General features: G+C 43.1%; 1 protein-coding gene across 2 annotated transcripts in view; it reads left to right on the forward strand.

The window, feature by feature from the left end:
• SLC25A26 (solute carrier family 25 member 26) overlaps positions 1–16275 on the forward strand; it is a 130320-nt gene that overhangs the window by 80733 nt on the left and 33312 nt on the right. For both annotated transcript variants that reach the window (XM_035106708.2, XM_060271329.1), the window contains exon 6: positions 7514–7558. In XM_035106708.2, the coding sequence (XP_034962599.1) occupies positions 7514–7558 (45 nt within the window). The remainder of the gene's footprint in view (positions 1–7513; positions 7559–16275) is intronic.

A 16275-nucleotide genomic window follows, 5' to 3' on the forward strand; every position in this document is an offset into this window, starting at 1 on the left:
AGTATGTATATTAACAATTAATTTCTATAATAATGTCCCAGATGTCTGTGAGCACACAAATGTGAGTGGGTCTACTTCTTCCCTCCTCCTCCTCTTCCTCCTCCATTGCACTTGGAATCACCAGGTGAAGACCTATCAAAGGTCTGAGGGGTGGGTGGGAAGGTCATGTTGGTGGGCAAAGAACCTGCTGCTTTTAGCTTGGGAAGACTGCCCTTTTGCTCAGCACCACAGCTCTCAATCTGGATTTCTGGGTCACTGTGGCTTCAGAAGCCACTCCTCTATTTATGCTTGTTGGAAAATTCCAAACTCACATGGTAAGCTAAGCCCATGGTACAGAATTCAACCAGTTCTTAGATAGCCACTGTGAGAACTGGATGCTGGACTAGATAGGCCTTTGGTCTGATTCAACAGGGTTGAGTTCTGAACGTTCTCACTGTTGGGTAAATAGCTTGTGAGCAGTGCTTTTTCTCTCTAGAAAAACTGGATGCTGGTACTCACCATGAAGTGCTTACAGTAAGTGCCACACTTTTTAACAACAAAAAGGGGTGCCAGTACTATGTACCCTTGAGTTCCCCCTGGGGAAAAAAAGTATTCAACTTCCATGGCAACCAACTTCATCTTCATCTTGAAACTAGCATTTCCCTATTGTTTGGGAAGCTCAGTTTATTTAAGGAATTGTGGTTTATTAGGTACAGGCTGTGTTGGTCTGCCGTAGTTGAAACAAAATAAAAATAAATATCTCTAAGGTGCTACTGGAAGGAATTTTTTAATTTGGTTTATTGGGGTTTGTAGGGAATCCCTCCTGTCTTGTCCCCCATTTTGAACAGTGATGAGCTTGCTACTTGGTGATGTTTATTGTCTGCTTCAGGGAATATTTACTTCAAGGGCCATGTTTTTGTGTGTGTGTGCATTTGTTCTTTTGTTGCTGAGGAAAATGAAAGGGGCAAAGAGAGAATTATACAGTTGTGTGCTTTGGTGAGGCTAGGATAGAGTGGCCAAAGACATGAGAGAGAGAGATTGATTTGTTGTTTAGTTGTTTAGTCGTGTCCGACTCTTCGTGACCCCATGGACCAGAGCATGCCAGGCACTCCTGTCTTCCACTGCCTCCCACAGTTTGGTCAGACTCATGTCCGTAGCTTCAAGAACACTGTCGAACCATCTCGTCCTCTGTCGTCCCCTTCTCCTAGTGCCCTCAATCTTTCCCAACATCAGGGTCTTTTCCAGGGAGTCTTCTCTTCTCATCAGGTGGCCAAAGTATTGGAGCCTCAGCTTCAGGATCTGTCATTCCAGTGAGCACTCAGGGCTGATTTCCTTCAGAGTGGATAGGTTTGATCTTCTTTCCATGGTACTCTCAAGAGTCTCTTCCAGCATCATAATTCAAAAGCATCAATTCTTCGGCGATCAGCCTTCTTTATGGTCCAGCTCTCACTTCCATACATCACTACTGGGAAAACCATAGCTTTAACTATAAGGGCATTTTATATAGCTTTAACTATACGGATGGATTTAAAATGTTAATATTTGTGTCAAGTTAAGCCATAATTCACATGGAGAATAGTAGGAATGGGTTGCAATTCATTGGTAGAGCATCTACTCTGCATGCAAAAGGTCTCTGGTTCATTTATGAGCATCTTCAGACTGGGAATGTATCATCTGAAACCACAGAGAACTGTTGCCTACCATTGTAGTCAATACTGAGCTAAATGGACCATTGACCTTGTTCTGTATGAATCAGCTTCCTTGTGTGAGTGTGCGATTTATATAAACATATTGTATCTTTTTGCTCTGGGGCTAGTTTAAGGATCTATCCTCGGCATGGGTGTCATATGCCTAGCTCCTATCCTGCATCCATTGCCCATACATTCTCAAGCCTGGATTGTAAGCCCACATGGCTAGAATGTGAAATATTTAAAAATACATGTAAGCCAAAAATCTCAGGATGTTGAATTTTTCATTTTGGATGGCATAATGGTAGAATTGGGCTTGACCTTATTCTGGTTCCATGAAAGGGCAAAACTGCTTGTTCTTCTACCCTAGCCTGGGCACCCCCTATATAAAAAATATAATATTGCATTTGCTTTTCCAGGCCCAAGGTAACCCACTTAATTCTTGTTCAGGGAGAAGGCATCCTTTTGCAAGTCTCTATCTCCTCATAAATATATTACGCCTTTTGCTGTAAAGTGAACAGGGCTTTGGCACCTGAAATTGGGGGCAGGAAGAAAGTTAATCTCGGCGCTTGAGTTTCATGGCCCTGATAAATAAGAACCATGTTTGACCTTTACTGTGGGTCTTTGAGATGCCACAAGGGAAATTCTTCCTTGTTTGCGATGACAAACTTCCTATGAGATTTCAGTTTGTCAGCTCAATGTACAGCAGTGACATTGATTTCTTCTCACTGCCACTTCCTGCCTGACTAGATAACAAATTTCCCGTGGCAGGTGTCTGTCAGGCTAAGTTTTGCCTGGCAGAGGAGTCGTGTAGACTCATTTATTAATCATTAGCTGCAACATGATGAACCAGACAATAATCTTTAACTCTTGTGGTGTTGAAAAACATGGAAGGGGATGTAGAGTGATAGAGACCTTACTGCCTATGTGGTAGAGAATTTATTAAGGGAAATTATAAGTATAGACCAATACAAGTTGCTAGCGCTTTTTCAGAACTGGCTTGCATCTCCATATGCTCTATAAGTGTGTGCTTTCTCCTATTTTAGTGGGCAGGTTTCTCTAGAGAACTGTAGATTATGAAAATCAGAGAGAGGCAAAGTACCCCTTCCAACTTCATCTCTGTGATCCAGAAAAGGGTTATAGTCTAGACCAGGCATCCCCAAACTTCGGCCCTCCAGATGTTTTGGACTACAATTCCCATCTTCCCCGACCACTGGTCCTGTTAGCTAGGGATCATGGGAGTTGTAGGCCAAAACATCTGGAGGGCCGCAGTTTGGGGATGCCTGGTCTAGACTTTCATAAGATGGTGTGATGATTCAAACATGGATAGTGTTGAAATATGCAGTCTGGGAAAGCTTCATGATTGACTCAGTTCCTAACAAGAAGGATAGGGAGCTTAAATCTGCACTCTGTAAGCTTGTACCCAGCAGGAGATACTCCCTAAGGCTGCTGCAGATGAGAAGGTGGGAAGCCACTTAACTCCTCCTCTCCCTCTATTGCTCCCATTCCAGGTGGTTATTTTTGAACCACCATGCAGCTTTCAGAACTGGTGCCTGAGTCTGCTTCTTTTTATCCTTCCTCCTCATCCCATTTTCCTTGGCCTTTTAGATTATAATAGGTCTGGTCGGAGGAGCTGCCTTGTTTTGTTTACTGATGTCATGCAAGCTGCTCTAGGAACCTTTTCGGCTTGAAAAATGGGGTGAAAAATAAGTAGCTGCTCTCTTACAGTTTCTAAAGCAGCTCCGGAAGAAGGGGCGGCTAATACGGTTGGGGACTGGAGTAGTTTTCTCAGGTGAACTGGTATGAAGTGTGTTGCAGCAGAAAGTGCAAGACCAAGGACGGATCGCCTGAGGTGCTACTGTAGAGAAGACAGGGATGAGTACAAGGGGAAAGGAGTGAAGGCTACCCTCTTACCGCAAAGACTGAGGCCAAGTTATTGAGTGCTGAGCCCAACTTTGCCTGGGAACTGGCATTTGTATGGGAGAGAAAGGAATCAAACCAGTGTTGCCTCAGCAGTAGGCATGGAGTCCATCTCTCTGGCCACTAAAGAGTGTTCTTACTTCGGCAGCTGGACCAATTGCTCAGGACACTGCCTGGCTATATTGCAAAGATTTTTGTAGGAAACAATAAGCTTTCAGAACTAGAAATGTTACCTTCCTTTTCTGAACTGCAGTTGAGAAACCTCAATACCACACGTACCACAATGTCACTAGAGGCTTGAGATTCATTTGTTGCAGAAAGGCCTGTTTCCTCACCTACGGTAGTTAAGACAGAGAGTCATAGCCATGAAAAATAAGAAGAGTTAGTATCACAACAAACTCCCATTTTATTATGCTGGCTTTCCATTTTTGGAAGTTGAAATTGAGACACATGCAGATGGTGATGTGGACAGATAGCCAGATGAAAGTGGTTTTTTTGAGTGAATATATTAGATTAATGTTAAGTGGTTACATCTGTTTCTGTGCTGTTTTGTTAAAAATGTATGTATTGGGTTAGTCATCTTCATTTTAAAAAAAAGCGTAAACAATGCATGCCAGGCCTCTTGAGTGCATTTTAGAATAACGCTAAATTAAATGTCACGATGAATGGCTGACTCTCAGCTTCACTCTTCCTTGTTGTAAGTCTGTATAGATTTAATAGGACAGCTACAATCTATGATGTAAACTTGCATGAGCTGAAGCCTGTCATGTTGACAGTCATGGTATAATAATGTTTTACATTTAAAGTTTCTAGCGCCTTTATAGAAACCAGTTTTTGGAAAAACACTTTATGGACATGATAAAATAACGCACATGATAAAATAACAATGGCTGCAGTCCAGCGTACAGTTAGGCCATGCTTAAACCTTGTTGAATTCAGAGGGGCATAGACAAAAGTACCTGTATGTTGATGGCATGTCACAGAAGCAGCAAACAAGGATTTGCCTGTAAGGATTAATAATAAGATAGAACAGAGAAAGTTTCACTAAAGTTTGTGGGATTATTTCTTACTGTTTTATGAAGAAAGATCCCTGGACAATTTAATGGCAAGAACCTAATGTCTTTATCCGTAGCTTCTTAATCTTCCAGGAGAAAATAAAGGTTTACGGACTTCCGGTCCGCCACGCTGGAGAGAGGGCGCAGAAGCCTCGAGCTCCGAGGCTTATGGCTACTGTGGAGGGGGGGAAATCCGCGGGGGCGAGCGGACCGGGGGCCCGGCGCTGCTCCTAAACGCAACTCCTTCGCTGCCCAGGGAGCTCGGCAGAGTCCCTGAGAGCCAGCGGAGTGGCAGTTGCGGGAGCCATTTTGGGCACTGTCATCACCTCCAGCAGCGAAGCCCTGAGCCTTCATCCAGTCAGCGGTGGATTCCTTCCGAAAAGTATACGATTTGGAAAAGAATTCCACGTCTCCACGTGAGTAAAAATTCTGATTGGCACTATTAAGCAAAGAATTGGACACGGTGGGAGATTATAAAACTCGGAAGTCGGTCTCCCACATTGCTTTTTTTACGATGCAGTAACCTGATCCTTAACAGGGGAAGTGAGAGGAAGCAACCAATTTGTCAGAAATTAGACTTTTAAAAACCCTCCAGGAGACTGGATCTTGGTTCCTGGAGAGATCAGTGAATGGACTTATAATTCTTGCCGACAGCATGATGGGACTATGTTATTCACTTGGATTATGGAATAGCCAGAACTGGACTTAAAATGGTTTCCACAATGGAATTTGACTCCTACCACATCTGGTCTTCTTATCTTCTGTTCTCCCACGGGATTTGAGAGGCAAGGACAATGGCAGTCACAACATCAATACAAGACTTTTATTGCCAAAAGATTTATTGGGAACTCTTGAACATTAAAGATGAGCTGGTCAAGAACAATACGCAATGGCGACAAATAAATAAAAGACTTGAGGAGCTAAGTGACAACATGGAAAATGACGAGGAAAGAGAAGAGGTTAGTTCTGAGGAATTAGAGGAAGAAGCACAAATGATAGACAACAATGACAATTTAGAAGAATTTCAAAGCTGCAAAGAAGAGGAGAAAGAAGGACGGCAAAATGCCCCACAAGTGAGAGATGTGGGGCAAATTCAGGACTTGAAAAAAGAACTCCTCAATGGTGAACCAGGGGGGATACCTGCACACCCAGTGAGAGAGGGAGTGCAGGGAAATCTCTGGGAAAATGGGATGGAAGGAGGGTGTTGGGAAGCAGCAACAAAAGTGGGGAAACAACAGGCTGGTTTTAAAAAATATTGTTGGAAGTTTGCGGAAAGGGTAGGAGTGGGTTAAAAAGTTATAATTATGTGTTTATAGGCTGGATTGAATGGAAAAGTCTGACACTGGTACGAACTATGGAATTTGCTGAGACATCTGGGTAATCTGGGTCCAGGGGAAGGGGGGAAGAATGAAGCATTAAAATGGAATTTCATTTCTGGTAAAATCTTAAGTTGGGGAAATATAATTAATTAGAGCATATGTATATTAAAAATGAGTTCTTAGATAAAATTGAAAGGTGATAATTAGAGAGGAAATTTTAATTAATTTAAAAATAATTGGTATTCTGTGAAAACTGTTTTATAAGGAATTGTAATAGGGAACCAATGAGGGGGGAACCGGGGGAGTCCAAATGTTATGAAGATGATATGAGATTATTAGATTTTTTTCTTTTTCTTTTTTTGTTTTTTTTCTAGTTGTAGTTGTTTCTTTTTTGTATTCATGTATTGTTCTTTGTTTTTTGTTTTTTCTCCTTTTTATGCCCATTTCTTTTTTGCCTTTTGTATTCTATGTTTAAAATGAATAAAGATGATTTAAAAAAAAGAAAAAGAAAATAAAGGTTTACTAAATGTGCAGTAAACCGGATATTCCATCACAGCCTCACTGGCCCAGAGTGAATTCACACAATCTCTGTTCCACACCATAAAGTGGTGCTATTTGATTTTATGAATGGATTTCATGCGTATTTAGCTGCCCTTTGCTCATGCACAGAGGGAGTTCTTTTTGGAGACTGGCTGTTGAGCCATAGGTTGCTGAGCTGCAAGGAGTGATGAGCAAGCCAACATTTGCTGTATCCGCTCGCAGAACTGAGTATCTATCCTAAAGAGGCTATAGAAAGTCATCATGTGGTGGTAGTCACTGGAGCCTTCCCAAGGCTTCTACCACTGTCAGTCAAGCCCTTGAATATTTGGACTAGGAATAGAAATTTTTCACCTCAAGCATTTATATTTTTGAAACCAGAGGTTGAAGAGAGGTAGACAGGAATTTGGGTGCCTAGCCATGGCTGAGTGATGGAAGCGTTAGATGGCTAGCCTCCAGAGTTGCATTTTCAAGTGCTGACAACTTTGGTTCCCAAATTATTAATAACTGTCAGGACTGACTCCATTTCCAGTTTCCAGGTTTGAGGTGAGCCAGATATCAGAAATATAGTTTCCCTTATAAAGTGTCTTTAAGTCTTCAGTTTAACCTAAGCCTTTGTGACAGCAGAGCTCTAAAGCTGAGCTGGCAGTTCTTTGGCGAGCTAGATTTCTGTACATAGCTTCTAAACCATCCTCTGTATGGCTTTTCGAAATGCTGAGTCAAACTTTCAAACTCACCATACTAAGACGGTGCCAGTTATTACTCTTAGAGCCCACCCTCATTGCAATACGTTAACCTCTCGGCAGGGAATGTGCTAAACAAAGTCAAAGGTTCTGTAGCAAAACCAGCCATCTAACAAGGCGTGTGCATAATTCATTCCTCCAGGATTTATAAATTGAATAAGCTACAGTTCAACAAGTGAACAGTAACTTCCCAATTTAGAAAGCCGACTAACATGACAACGTAATTTTTGCTTGTGTGACAGGTGTTTCTCTCTTTCTCTCTCCATTTCCAGATTCCTTTCTCCCTTGTACAGTTTCCTCTGTGGGAGTCCTTAAAGGTAAGTCTCTCATACAAACATTTTGAAAGTGAAAAATATAAATGGGAAAGTTGTCATTTTTTTTTAAAAAAAAGGTAAAATAAATGCAATGCAAAATTCAGTTGGGGACAAATCAATGGCCAAATGGTGATTAAGACCAAGAAAGACTAACCCTGAAAAATGAGTACAGAAATAAGGGGAGGTGGTGAATGTGAGATCAATGAAACTTATGAGTATGCTGCACCTAAATTTTGGCTAGATACGGTATCTCGGAAAAACTGAAATCCTGCTTGTGAGGTTTGGTGGATGGACACAGTCTGATCATATGCCACTTTATTTTCTCTCCAAGTGTCACTGTTCTAACACACTGGGCTGTTCCCATGATAAAGTTGCATTACAGACACCATACTGCACTACCGCTTCTCATAGTTTCTTGTGACGTTTGGGTGAAATAAAAGAAACTAGCGCCACCACCATCCTGTGCTGCCTACTCAGAAGTTCAGTTCTCATTGAGTTCAGTGGGACCTCCATTCATAACCTCCATTATCTCTGACCATTGGGGGAAGCTGACTAGCACTGATGGAACTTGGAGTTCAGCAACACCTGGAAGGTGGCAGGTTAGCTGCAGGCTGTATAGGATGACAGCCAAATTCTTTGTGGCAACTTCAGAATGCGCACCCTGTATGTGCACCTAGAATGTTTGAAGCTAAATTAAATTGCCAATATTTCTCTACTCATATGCCTTCAGCCCTTATTCCTCCCCTCCTTCCTGGATGTAACTCCTGCCCACGGTCTTAAGTGTAAGCTAAATGATCAGTGCTGTTTATTCTGTGCTTAATGTGTTATATCATTTGGGTTTTAACCAAAGGGAAAGGAATTGGTTGCAAATCCTGCCCGCCCAGCCTGTAGTAATACACGCCATCAATTATTATCTGTGGTCCCGGGATGATTTTTTTTGTTGTTGTTTAGGGTGGTTTTAAAAGCCAGTTCCTCTTTTAAATGAGGCATCGCGCTATCTTCTGAGGCATAGTTAACTTAAATTGTACTGGTGGTTTTGGAGTTGAAGCCATTGGCCCACTTGGAACTTGACTGAGACCACAAAATAATTTTACATAAACCACCAAACTGCTGTCAGATGCTAGTAAATTTCATCCACTACCAGGCTTTTGCTCAAGGGACATGAAAAGAAACTTGAAATATTTTTTCCGTTCGAAGTTACCCTGCTGGAAGAAGCCCAAAACTGTAGCTTCACATAACTCAAAGAGAACAGTGTTTCTAATCATGCTTGCTTTAGTCTTGATTGAATATTCAGTATGGATAGATTATAAGGAAATGCCACATACAATTCTCATAGTAATCTAGTGCAGGGGTCCCAGTCCAGTGCCCACACATGCCATGCCATGGTGCCCATTAAGGCCTTCATTACTGCCCCAGGGCAAGGGCCCCAGCTTTTCTTTTTTTAAAAAAGAAGAAGAAGCATATAGTCCTTCTAGAAATAAAGATATGAGGCAAAATATGCATGAACTTCTTAAAGTGTTTTTAGCTTATGAGTGAAGCTACAGGTGCAATTGATAAGTGAATTGTTTGCACACCAGAGTTCTAAACTGCTGCTGTTTTCTTTTTCTCTTTAATACACTTTTCCTGCTACAGCCTTATTTCCAAGGCAGAAATTCAACATGTTAAGCCTTTTCTTGTATGGAAAAACAGTTATGGAAAAAGTTTCACCTCACCATGACTGTACTCTCCCTATTGTGTTATGCCACCCCCCCCCCCAAGGCAGCCATTTTGTGACTGGCACCCTGAAAATTCAAAATGAATCCCCCCCCCCGATCCAAAAATGTTGGCAACCCCTGATCTAATGGGACATGGTGGTAGAAACTTTAGGAAAGACAGCAGTTATTCTAAGCTCTATTATTATTTGATAAGGAATGCCTTTGTAAGTGAAAGAGTAAGATGTTTTGAAAAATAAAGAGAATGTCTCTTTTTGACATTTGAAACCAGGAAATTTCATTCTAAAAATGCCTTTGCAAATTTTGTGTTGGCGTAAGAGGGATTGTAACTTCCTGAATTATGAATGCTTTGGATATAATATTGACAGAAAGCCACAAAGAAGCTCAAAACATTTAAATAATTTTGTTATTTTTTATTTATTTTAAATATTAATATGTCAAACAATAGCCATGTTCTCACTGCCTACAATACAGATGGATTAAAAATACATCAGTCAACAATGCGTGTAATAATAATAATAATAATAATAATAATAATAATAATAATAAACACTAGTCTAAATGGATTTTATATCAAGGGTAGTTTCCAGGCATGCTTCTCTGGAGAGGACATTCAGTTGCATGGATGCCCCCATTGAAAAGGCCCTTTCCCCAGCAACCATCCATCACACCTCATGTGGTGGGGTACCCAGCGGCGGCATCAGAAGACGATCTTAGGTATGAGTAGGTACATGTGGAGGCATGCAGTCGTTCAAGAATCCTAGCTCCAAACACGGGTAGCTTTGAGTGTCACAATCAGCACTTCGAATTGGACCAGGAATTAGAATGGGAGCCAGTGAAACTGAAGGACTGCAACTCATCCTCCTGGCTGAACACCACTCACCTGGACAGATGAATCATAACAGTACTTCTGTCTTCTCTATACTGAGTTTCAGTTTACCCACCCTCATTCAGTCCACTACCGTGCCCAAGCATTGCTTCAGCATCCCAGCTACCTTGCGAACGTTCTTTGGAGCCCAAATGTTCCATGGCTTTCGATTGGCTGCAGGAGGAAGCCATTCAGAAGCCGCGGTTTGGTTTCTGAATGTTTTGGAAGTCAAATGGACTTCCGGAATGGATTCTGTTCGACTTCCAAGGTACGACTGTAACAGTGTGGTTGATGTTTCACATCCTCATTTCCTTGTGAGCTTCACAAGGGCTCCAGTGGCTTAAGCACCCACAGACTGTGGTAGCTCACAGGGAACTGCTGAATCTGTTACTAACAAACCTATCAGGACTTATGAAACCAATTGGCTTGTTTATGAGGTGCTTTTTGGCAAAGGTGTCTTCATCGTGCTGGTATCTGGGAATCATCTCAACCTTTAGGATAGCTTCACTTGCCGTATTTGGAATCTGCTGTGATAACATAGTGTCGTGGGCAGCTTTCTCTTAAGTTGTGTACTGTATAACTAGCCTGACACAGTAATTGCTAAATAGGGTATAATTTTGTTCTGGACAATGGAGATGACAGCATTAAGAGCCACCATGTGCTTCCCCCCCCCCAAAACCCACACCACATTTAAAAACAGTAGTGTGATGTAGTGATTCTCAGAATACAAGGCTGCTTTAGGATACATTCAAGATGCTCTGGAGGTGAAATGTATTATAAACATAGGGCATGAAGTACACTGGTGGAATTCAGCTCACAAAGTAAATAGGCAATTGGGGTTTTGGAGAGAGTGTAATCTAAACAGTTTATTGCCAGTAAAATTCAGATAACTTGAGCAATAATTCCTGAGCCGCTGTCTGGAGGCAGTTTTTGGGTGGAGGAGGGCAAACAAGCTGAAGCTTCATTCAAATGAGACAGAGGTACTATGTGTCAATTGCTCCAGAGAGAAGTATTTAGCTGGGTCTGGATGGGGTTGTACTCCCTCCGGAAGACGAAATTCATAGAAATTTAAGAGATTACAGTAGCTAGGTGTGCATTTTATCACTGTAAGCCATCTCTGGATATGTTAGCTCATGCCTCCATTACTCATATTCTGGTTACATCCAGGCTAGGCTAAAAGGTAAAGGGACCCCTGACCATTAGGTCCAGTTGTGACCGACCCTGGGGTTGCGGCGCTCATCTCGCTTTATTGGCTGATGTTTATTATCATCTTTGATAGAATGGCTTGGGATAACCTTTTTATTTTGCAAGACAGTTTATAAATCTGTAAAATAAATAATAAAATAATATTTTGCAAGATGTTGATCTAATGGCTGCATGGACCCATGAAGAGGTTTAATATTTCACATATTATTTTAGCTTGCAGATGTTAACACTGAAGCCCTGGCTGTTACTATAGTCCAGGCATCCCCAAACTTCGGCCCTCCAGATGTTTTGGTCTACAATTCCCATCTTCCCCGGCCATTGGTCCTGTTAGCTAGGGATCATGGGAGTTGTAGGCCAAAACATCTGGAGGGCCGCAGTTTGGGGATGCCTGCTATAGTCCATTTGGGCATGAAGATCTGTAGAGTGGGCTTCTGAGCTGCAAAATTATTGCTGCTGGGGAGGATGAATTTTCAAGTTTTTCAGACACTTGACTTTTTCCTTTTTTTAAAAAAAAGAAAATTCTAGATATCATGGTCAACAATTAGGCTAGGAGTAGATATTAATATGAACCATTTTAGAAATAGGACGGATAGGTGCTGTAACTTAACAGAATGTAAAAGTGGACCACAGACATTTTCAGGTAGGCTGAACCATTACCTTGGATCCTGAATGCCTTGGTACTCGGACATTTTGGCTCCCAAATGCTGCCAGCCTGGCTTCCTGCAGCCAATTGGAAGCTGTGCTTTGGTTTCTGAACGTTTTGGAAGTTGAACAGACTTCAGGAACGGATTCCGTTTGACTTGCAGCATTGAATTCAGTGACAAGTACTTTGGAATAAACATGCATTTGATTAGGATGTACAGCAGTTCTTGATATGCAGCCCAAATATGTTCAGCTGCAGCTTGGAGCCTCTTTTTTGCTTTCTTCTTCCCCCTTAGTGGTCTGAGCATATGCAGCCTGGTGCTTAGAAATGGATTTGGCGTGTTTTGCTGTCCCAACCTAATTAGGTATTCTAAAGTTTAGAGGAGAGTGTAATGTTGAAGAGTCTAAGCAAAACCATTCTCAGATGCTCCTGTGTCACAAGCAAATTCCTCTAAAACAGTATCGCACCAATTAGTATTTTTATTCTGTTGTTAGTTTTAATTTATTAATTGGTTTTTTCAAATCTTAGCATGTCCAATACACACACGCACACCTCTTTTTTTTAAGCGGAATACGTTATTGGCTATATATGTAGCTATCCGTTTTAAAAAGCCTTAAAATAGTTTTTACTGGGTGGGCAAGCGAAGTTTGTCCCACATTCTTTCCTTCTCTCCCCCCCCTCCATTTCCCTTTTCACAGCTCCCCCTCCCCCCATGGTAGCTTTTCATTTCTCTTATTACTGTTCCTGGTGGCATTTAAGCCCAGGGTAGATGAAACCCAGACAGGGCCTTAAACCCATTTCCTTGCAAGCTGTGCAGTAAGCGTTCTACCATTCCCTTCTCCTTCTTGGTGTAACGACTCTGCTTCTTTGGGGGATTAAGCACTAATCGTTTGGTTACACTAACGTGTCTGCCATTTGCTGAGGTGCTCCTTCACGGAAACCAGATTTCTAGTGCAGCGTTTCGAGGCAGGTGACGTCACTTCCAGCCAATGGGGAGTGTGCATTCCATTTGCCTAATGGTTGCCTTACACCCCCACCCCAAGAAAAAGAACAATATAGCCACAGCTGCTCAGCAAACAAACCTCACTTTATCAGTGTCACAATAACTGTTATTCACAGTGGCTTTAGAATACTGTCAAAGACATTCTTGCGCACCATCTGTAAGCTGATGTGCGCTTGGAACAGTGAAAGGAAAGGAATTGCTTTGCTGGCTGAGTTAAAACACCCTTTGAAAATGCTCAAGGGTTTGGAAACAGGCAGCACATTGAAAACAGGCTTCCAGAGGGTGGGTGCACATGAAGTTTATTTGCTGGTTTGAGCCCTGTTTTCAGAATGGGAAGTGATCCGATTTCTAGAAAGTTTGTGCATGCCTCATTCCAAATATGTACTGAATTCATTCTAGGCTCCAAAGCCTGTTGCTCTCCCTGGAGTGCTTCTTTCCTTAGAACACTAGTTTGGATAGGGCTGCAAGGCAGTCAGATTAGTTCTTTCCTCCTCCTGAGCAGGAATTCTTCATGAAGAGTATTGTTTTTCTCTTTGCAAAAGTATCCAAAAGAAAACAGTTTCCGCACTGCGAAAGGGGGCAGGGAGGTGAATGTAATAGCTTCTCAGTATTCAGGATGGTAGGCAGACGCTTGGAGGAGATCTCGTGGGGGAATCCAGCCCAGCCCTTTGCATTAGAAGGGCTAACCTACTTAAACAATCCCTGGTAGATCACCCAGTGCTAGCTGAAATTGAAAGCCCTGCACAACCCTTTGATACAGGGGCGTAGCCAGGATCAAAACTAGGGGGGGGGCAAGCCATGGTCGTTCAGGGGCGGGGCCAAGGCACGGGAGGGGAGGGGCCACGAAGTGGGAATGTGGGCGGGGCTACAGGGCCAGTGGGCCCAATGACATTGTGGCGGTGGCGGCGGCAGCGGCCACTTTGTGCTTCTGGGGCTGGCAGTGTTGGCAGCTACCCTGCTTGGCTGGAGAGGATGAGAGGGTCGGGCAGGCGAGAGGGGGTGGCAACGCGGGCGAGGGCGAGGCAAGGCACGGCCGCAGCCACGATGGCTCCAAGGCGTTGCTGCATATCAGCATAATATTTCAACCATGTCTTGGGTTCAAGCCCCACCTTAGGAAAAAATTCCTGAATTGCAGGGGGTTGGACTAGATGACCCTTGTGGTCCCTTCCGACTACAATTCTATTGATATATTACCATAGCATATGCATCATTCTGCTTTCTTGAATTGTCCTACTCCTAGGCATAGCAGCCAACTCCTAGAGGCCTAGGTGCCTCTCCCCTCCCCCCCCAATTACTGGTAAATACCGTATTTGAAAGAGTCACCCCCCCATGTTGATGGGCTTTCTATGTGGGGCTTATCTCCCCCCCCCCAGTATTTTATTAAGGATGGAAGAGGGAGGGAAGGAAGGAAGAAATAGAGAGAGGGATAACTCATATTTTTGGGTGCCTCTGGGTGACGCTGTGATGCTGGAACTCTGCAGCAAGAGGAGTCTTGTAAGCAGCTTTCTCTCTGCTTGATTTACAGCAGGCACGTCCAACAGGTAGATTGTGATCTACCAGTAGATCACTGGATGTCTGTGGTAGATCACTGGTAGGTCACTGGCACCCCTAAAAAAAGCTCACCCAAAATTTTCCTCCTCCCTAAAAAAAGTTGAACTATGACCTGAAGCCCTAAACAAAAATGGGCCTCCCTCCCTCCTAAAAGAAGCTCAACAAGTTTGACCTAACCCCCCCCCCAAAAACAGGGCTTCCCTTCCTTAAAAAAAACTCAACAGCTTTGACCTGAACCCCCCAAAAGGGGGTAGATCACTCCCAGTTTTTAACTCTGTGAGTAGATCAGAGTCTCTTGGGAGGTGGCCACCCCTGATTTACAGTATACAGATGCAGGAGGAGGGGCAGGCTGGAACACCTGTGCTTTTTATAAACATCACTGTGTCTGTCAAAGCTACAGGCCCCCCCTTTCTTATTCACTTCCTTTTAGCCTTGCAGAGCCACCTTAGTCAAATTGAATCCTCTGCACCCTCATTAAATCGTCAATAGAACTCTTAATGTGATTCCTGAATGCTCATTAACAACTCCCACTCAAGAACAATAGGGTGAATTGGTCAGCTATCGAAACTTGCCTGGGGATATCTGCTCCATTGTCTTAACTGCTTAACTACTGGTAGCCACTTTGCTTTATTTATTTGATGTGTTTTTGTTACAGCTGTGTCCGTCCCCCCCAGCAAGCGGAGACTTAGCTGCTCTTGCTAAAGCAAAGCCCTTTCCACTTCAGTTTTTGGAGGAGAAAAGTGCTGGTTATGGTCTGTAAAATACATTAATTTTTTGCTTCTAGGGGGGGCAGCTGCCCCCTCCTGCCCCCCCTTGCCTACGCCCATGCTTTGATATGTTCATGAATAGGGAAGAGAGGGCCTTTGAGCATGTGCAGAATTTGAGATCGGGGAGGGGCTACTTAGTGCCAGTAGACACAGCTCACTGCCACCTCTCTACTGGGAATTCTGCCGTCAAGCATTCTGCCCTGATGTGGGTGGCAAAGTGTGTGTAAATAATGCTATGCTGAGAGGAGAGTTAGTAATTGGAATCTAGGCCACCCAAAAGAACCTAGGTTGCTGTATTTGCTATCTAAGATGGCTAATGTAGCGATCTAGGCCTTCATCGTGTTCAAGTAAACTCATATCATTTGTTGTTATCATCCACCTGTCTTGGGAGACAATGGAGGAGTTTCCCTTGGGGTGAAGTCAACCCCCCCCCCAATGTTTCAGATGTTTTCTAAAAGTTGTGTAATTCTTTATCTCCCTGACGCATTGCACAGGGAGGGCGCCACTGCCGAGAAGGCCCTCTGCCTGGTTCCCTGTAACTTCATTTCTCACAGTGAGGGAATTGCCAGAAGACCCTCGGAAGGGGACTTCAGTGAATGATGAAGATGAACTTATATGCAGGTCTCACTTGGGTATTCCAAAGCAAACACAAACTTAGCATACAAGTGACCTAGGAAGCCAAGGAGGGCCCGGATTGTATGAGTTTCCATGTGTTTCAGCCAGAAGATTTATTTCCAATTTGTTATTCATAAGGGAAGAGCGCAAGATTGGGATGGGTCCTTTGAAGTGGAAAACAAAGTCTTCTATTCAGTCTTGGGTCTAATAGAAGGCACATGACACAGGCTTGGCATCACAGCCTGCTTGAAAAGTGCAGCGCTTGTCATCTTTGCTTTCCAGGACTGGGAATGCTGGTGGGAATGGGTATTGCCCTGAAAGAAAAACACGGCTAATTATTTCCTGCTGTCTTTAA

The sequence above is a fragment of the Zootoca vivipara genome, chromosome 2, assembly GCF_963506605.1.
Source record: "Zootoca vivipara chromosome 2, rZooViv1.1, whole genome shotgun sequence".
Classification (NCBI taxonomy): Eukaryota; Metazoa; Chordata; class Lepidosauria; order Squamata; family Lacertidae; genus Zootoca; species Zootoca vivipara.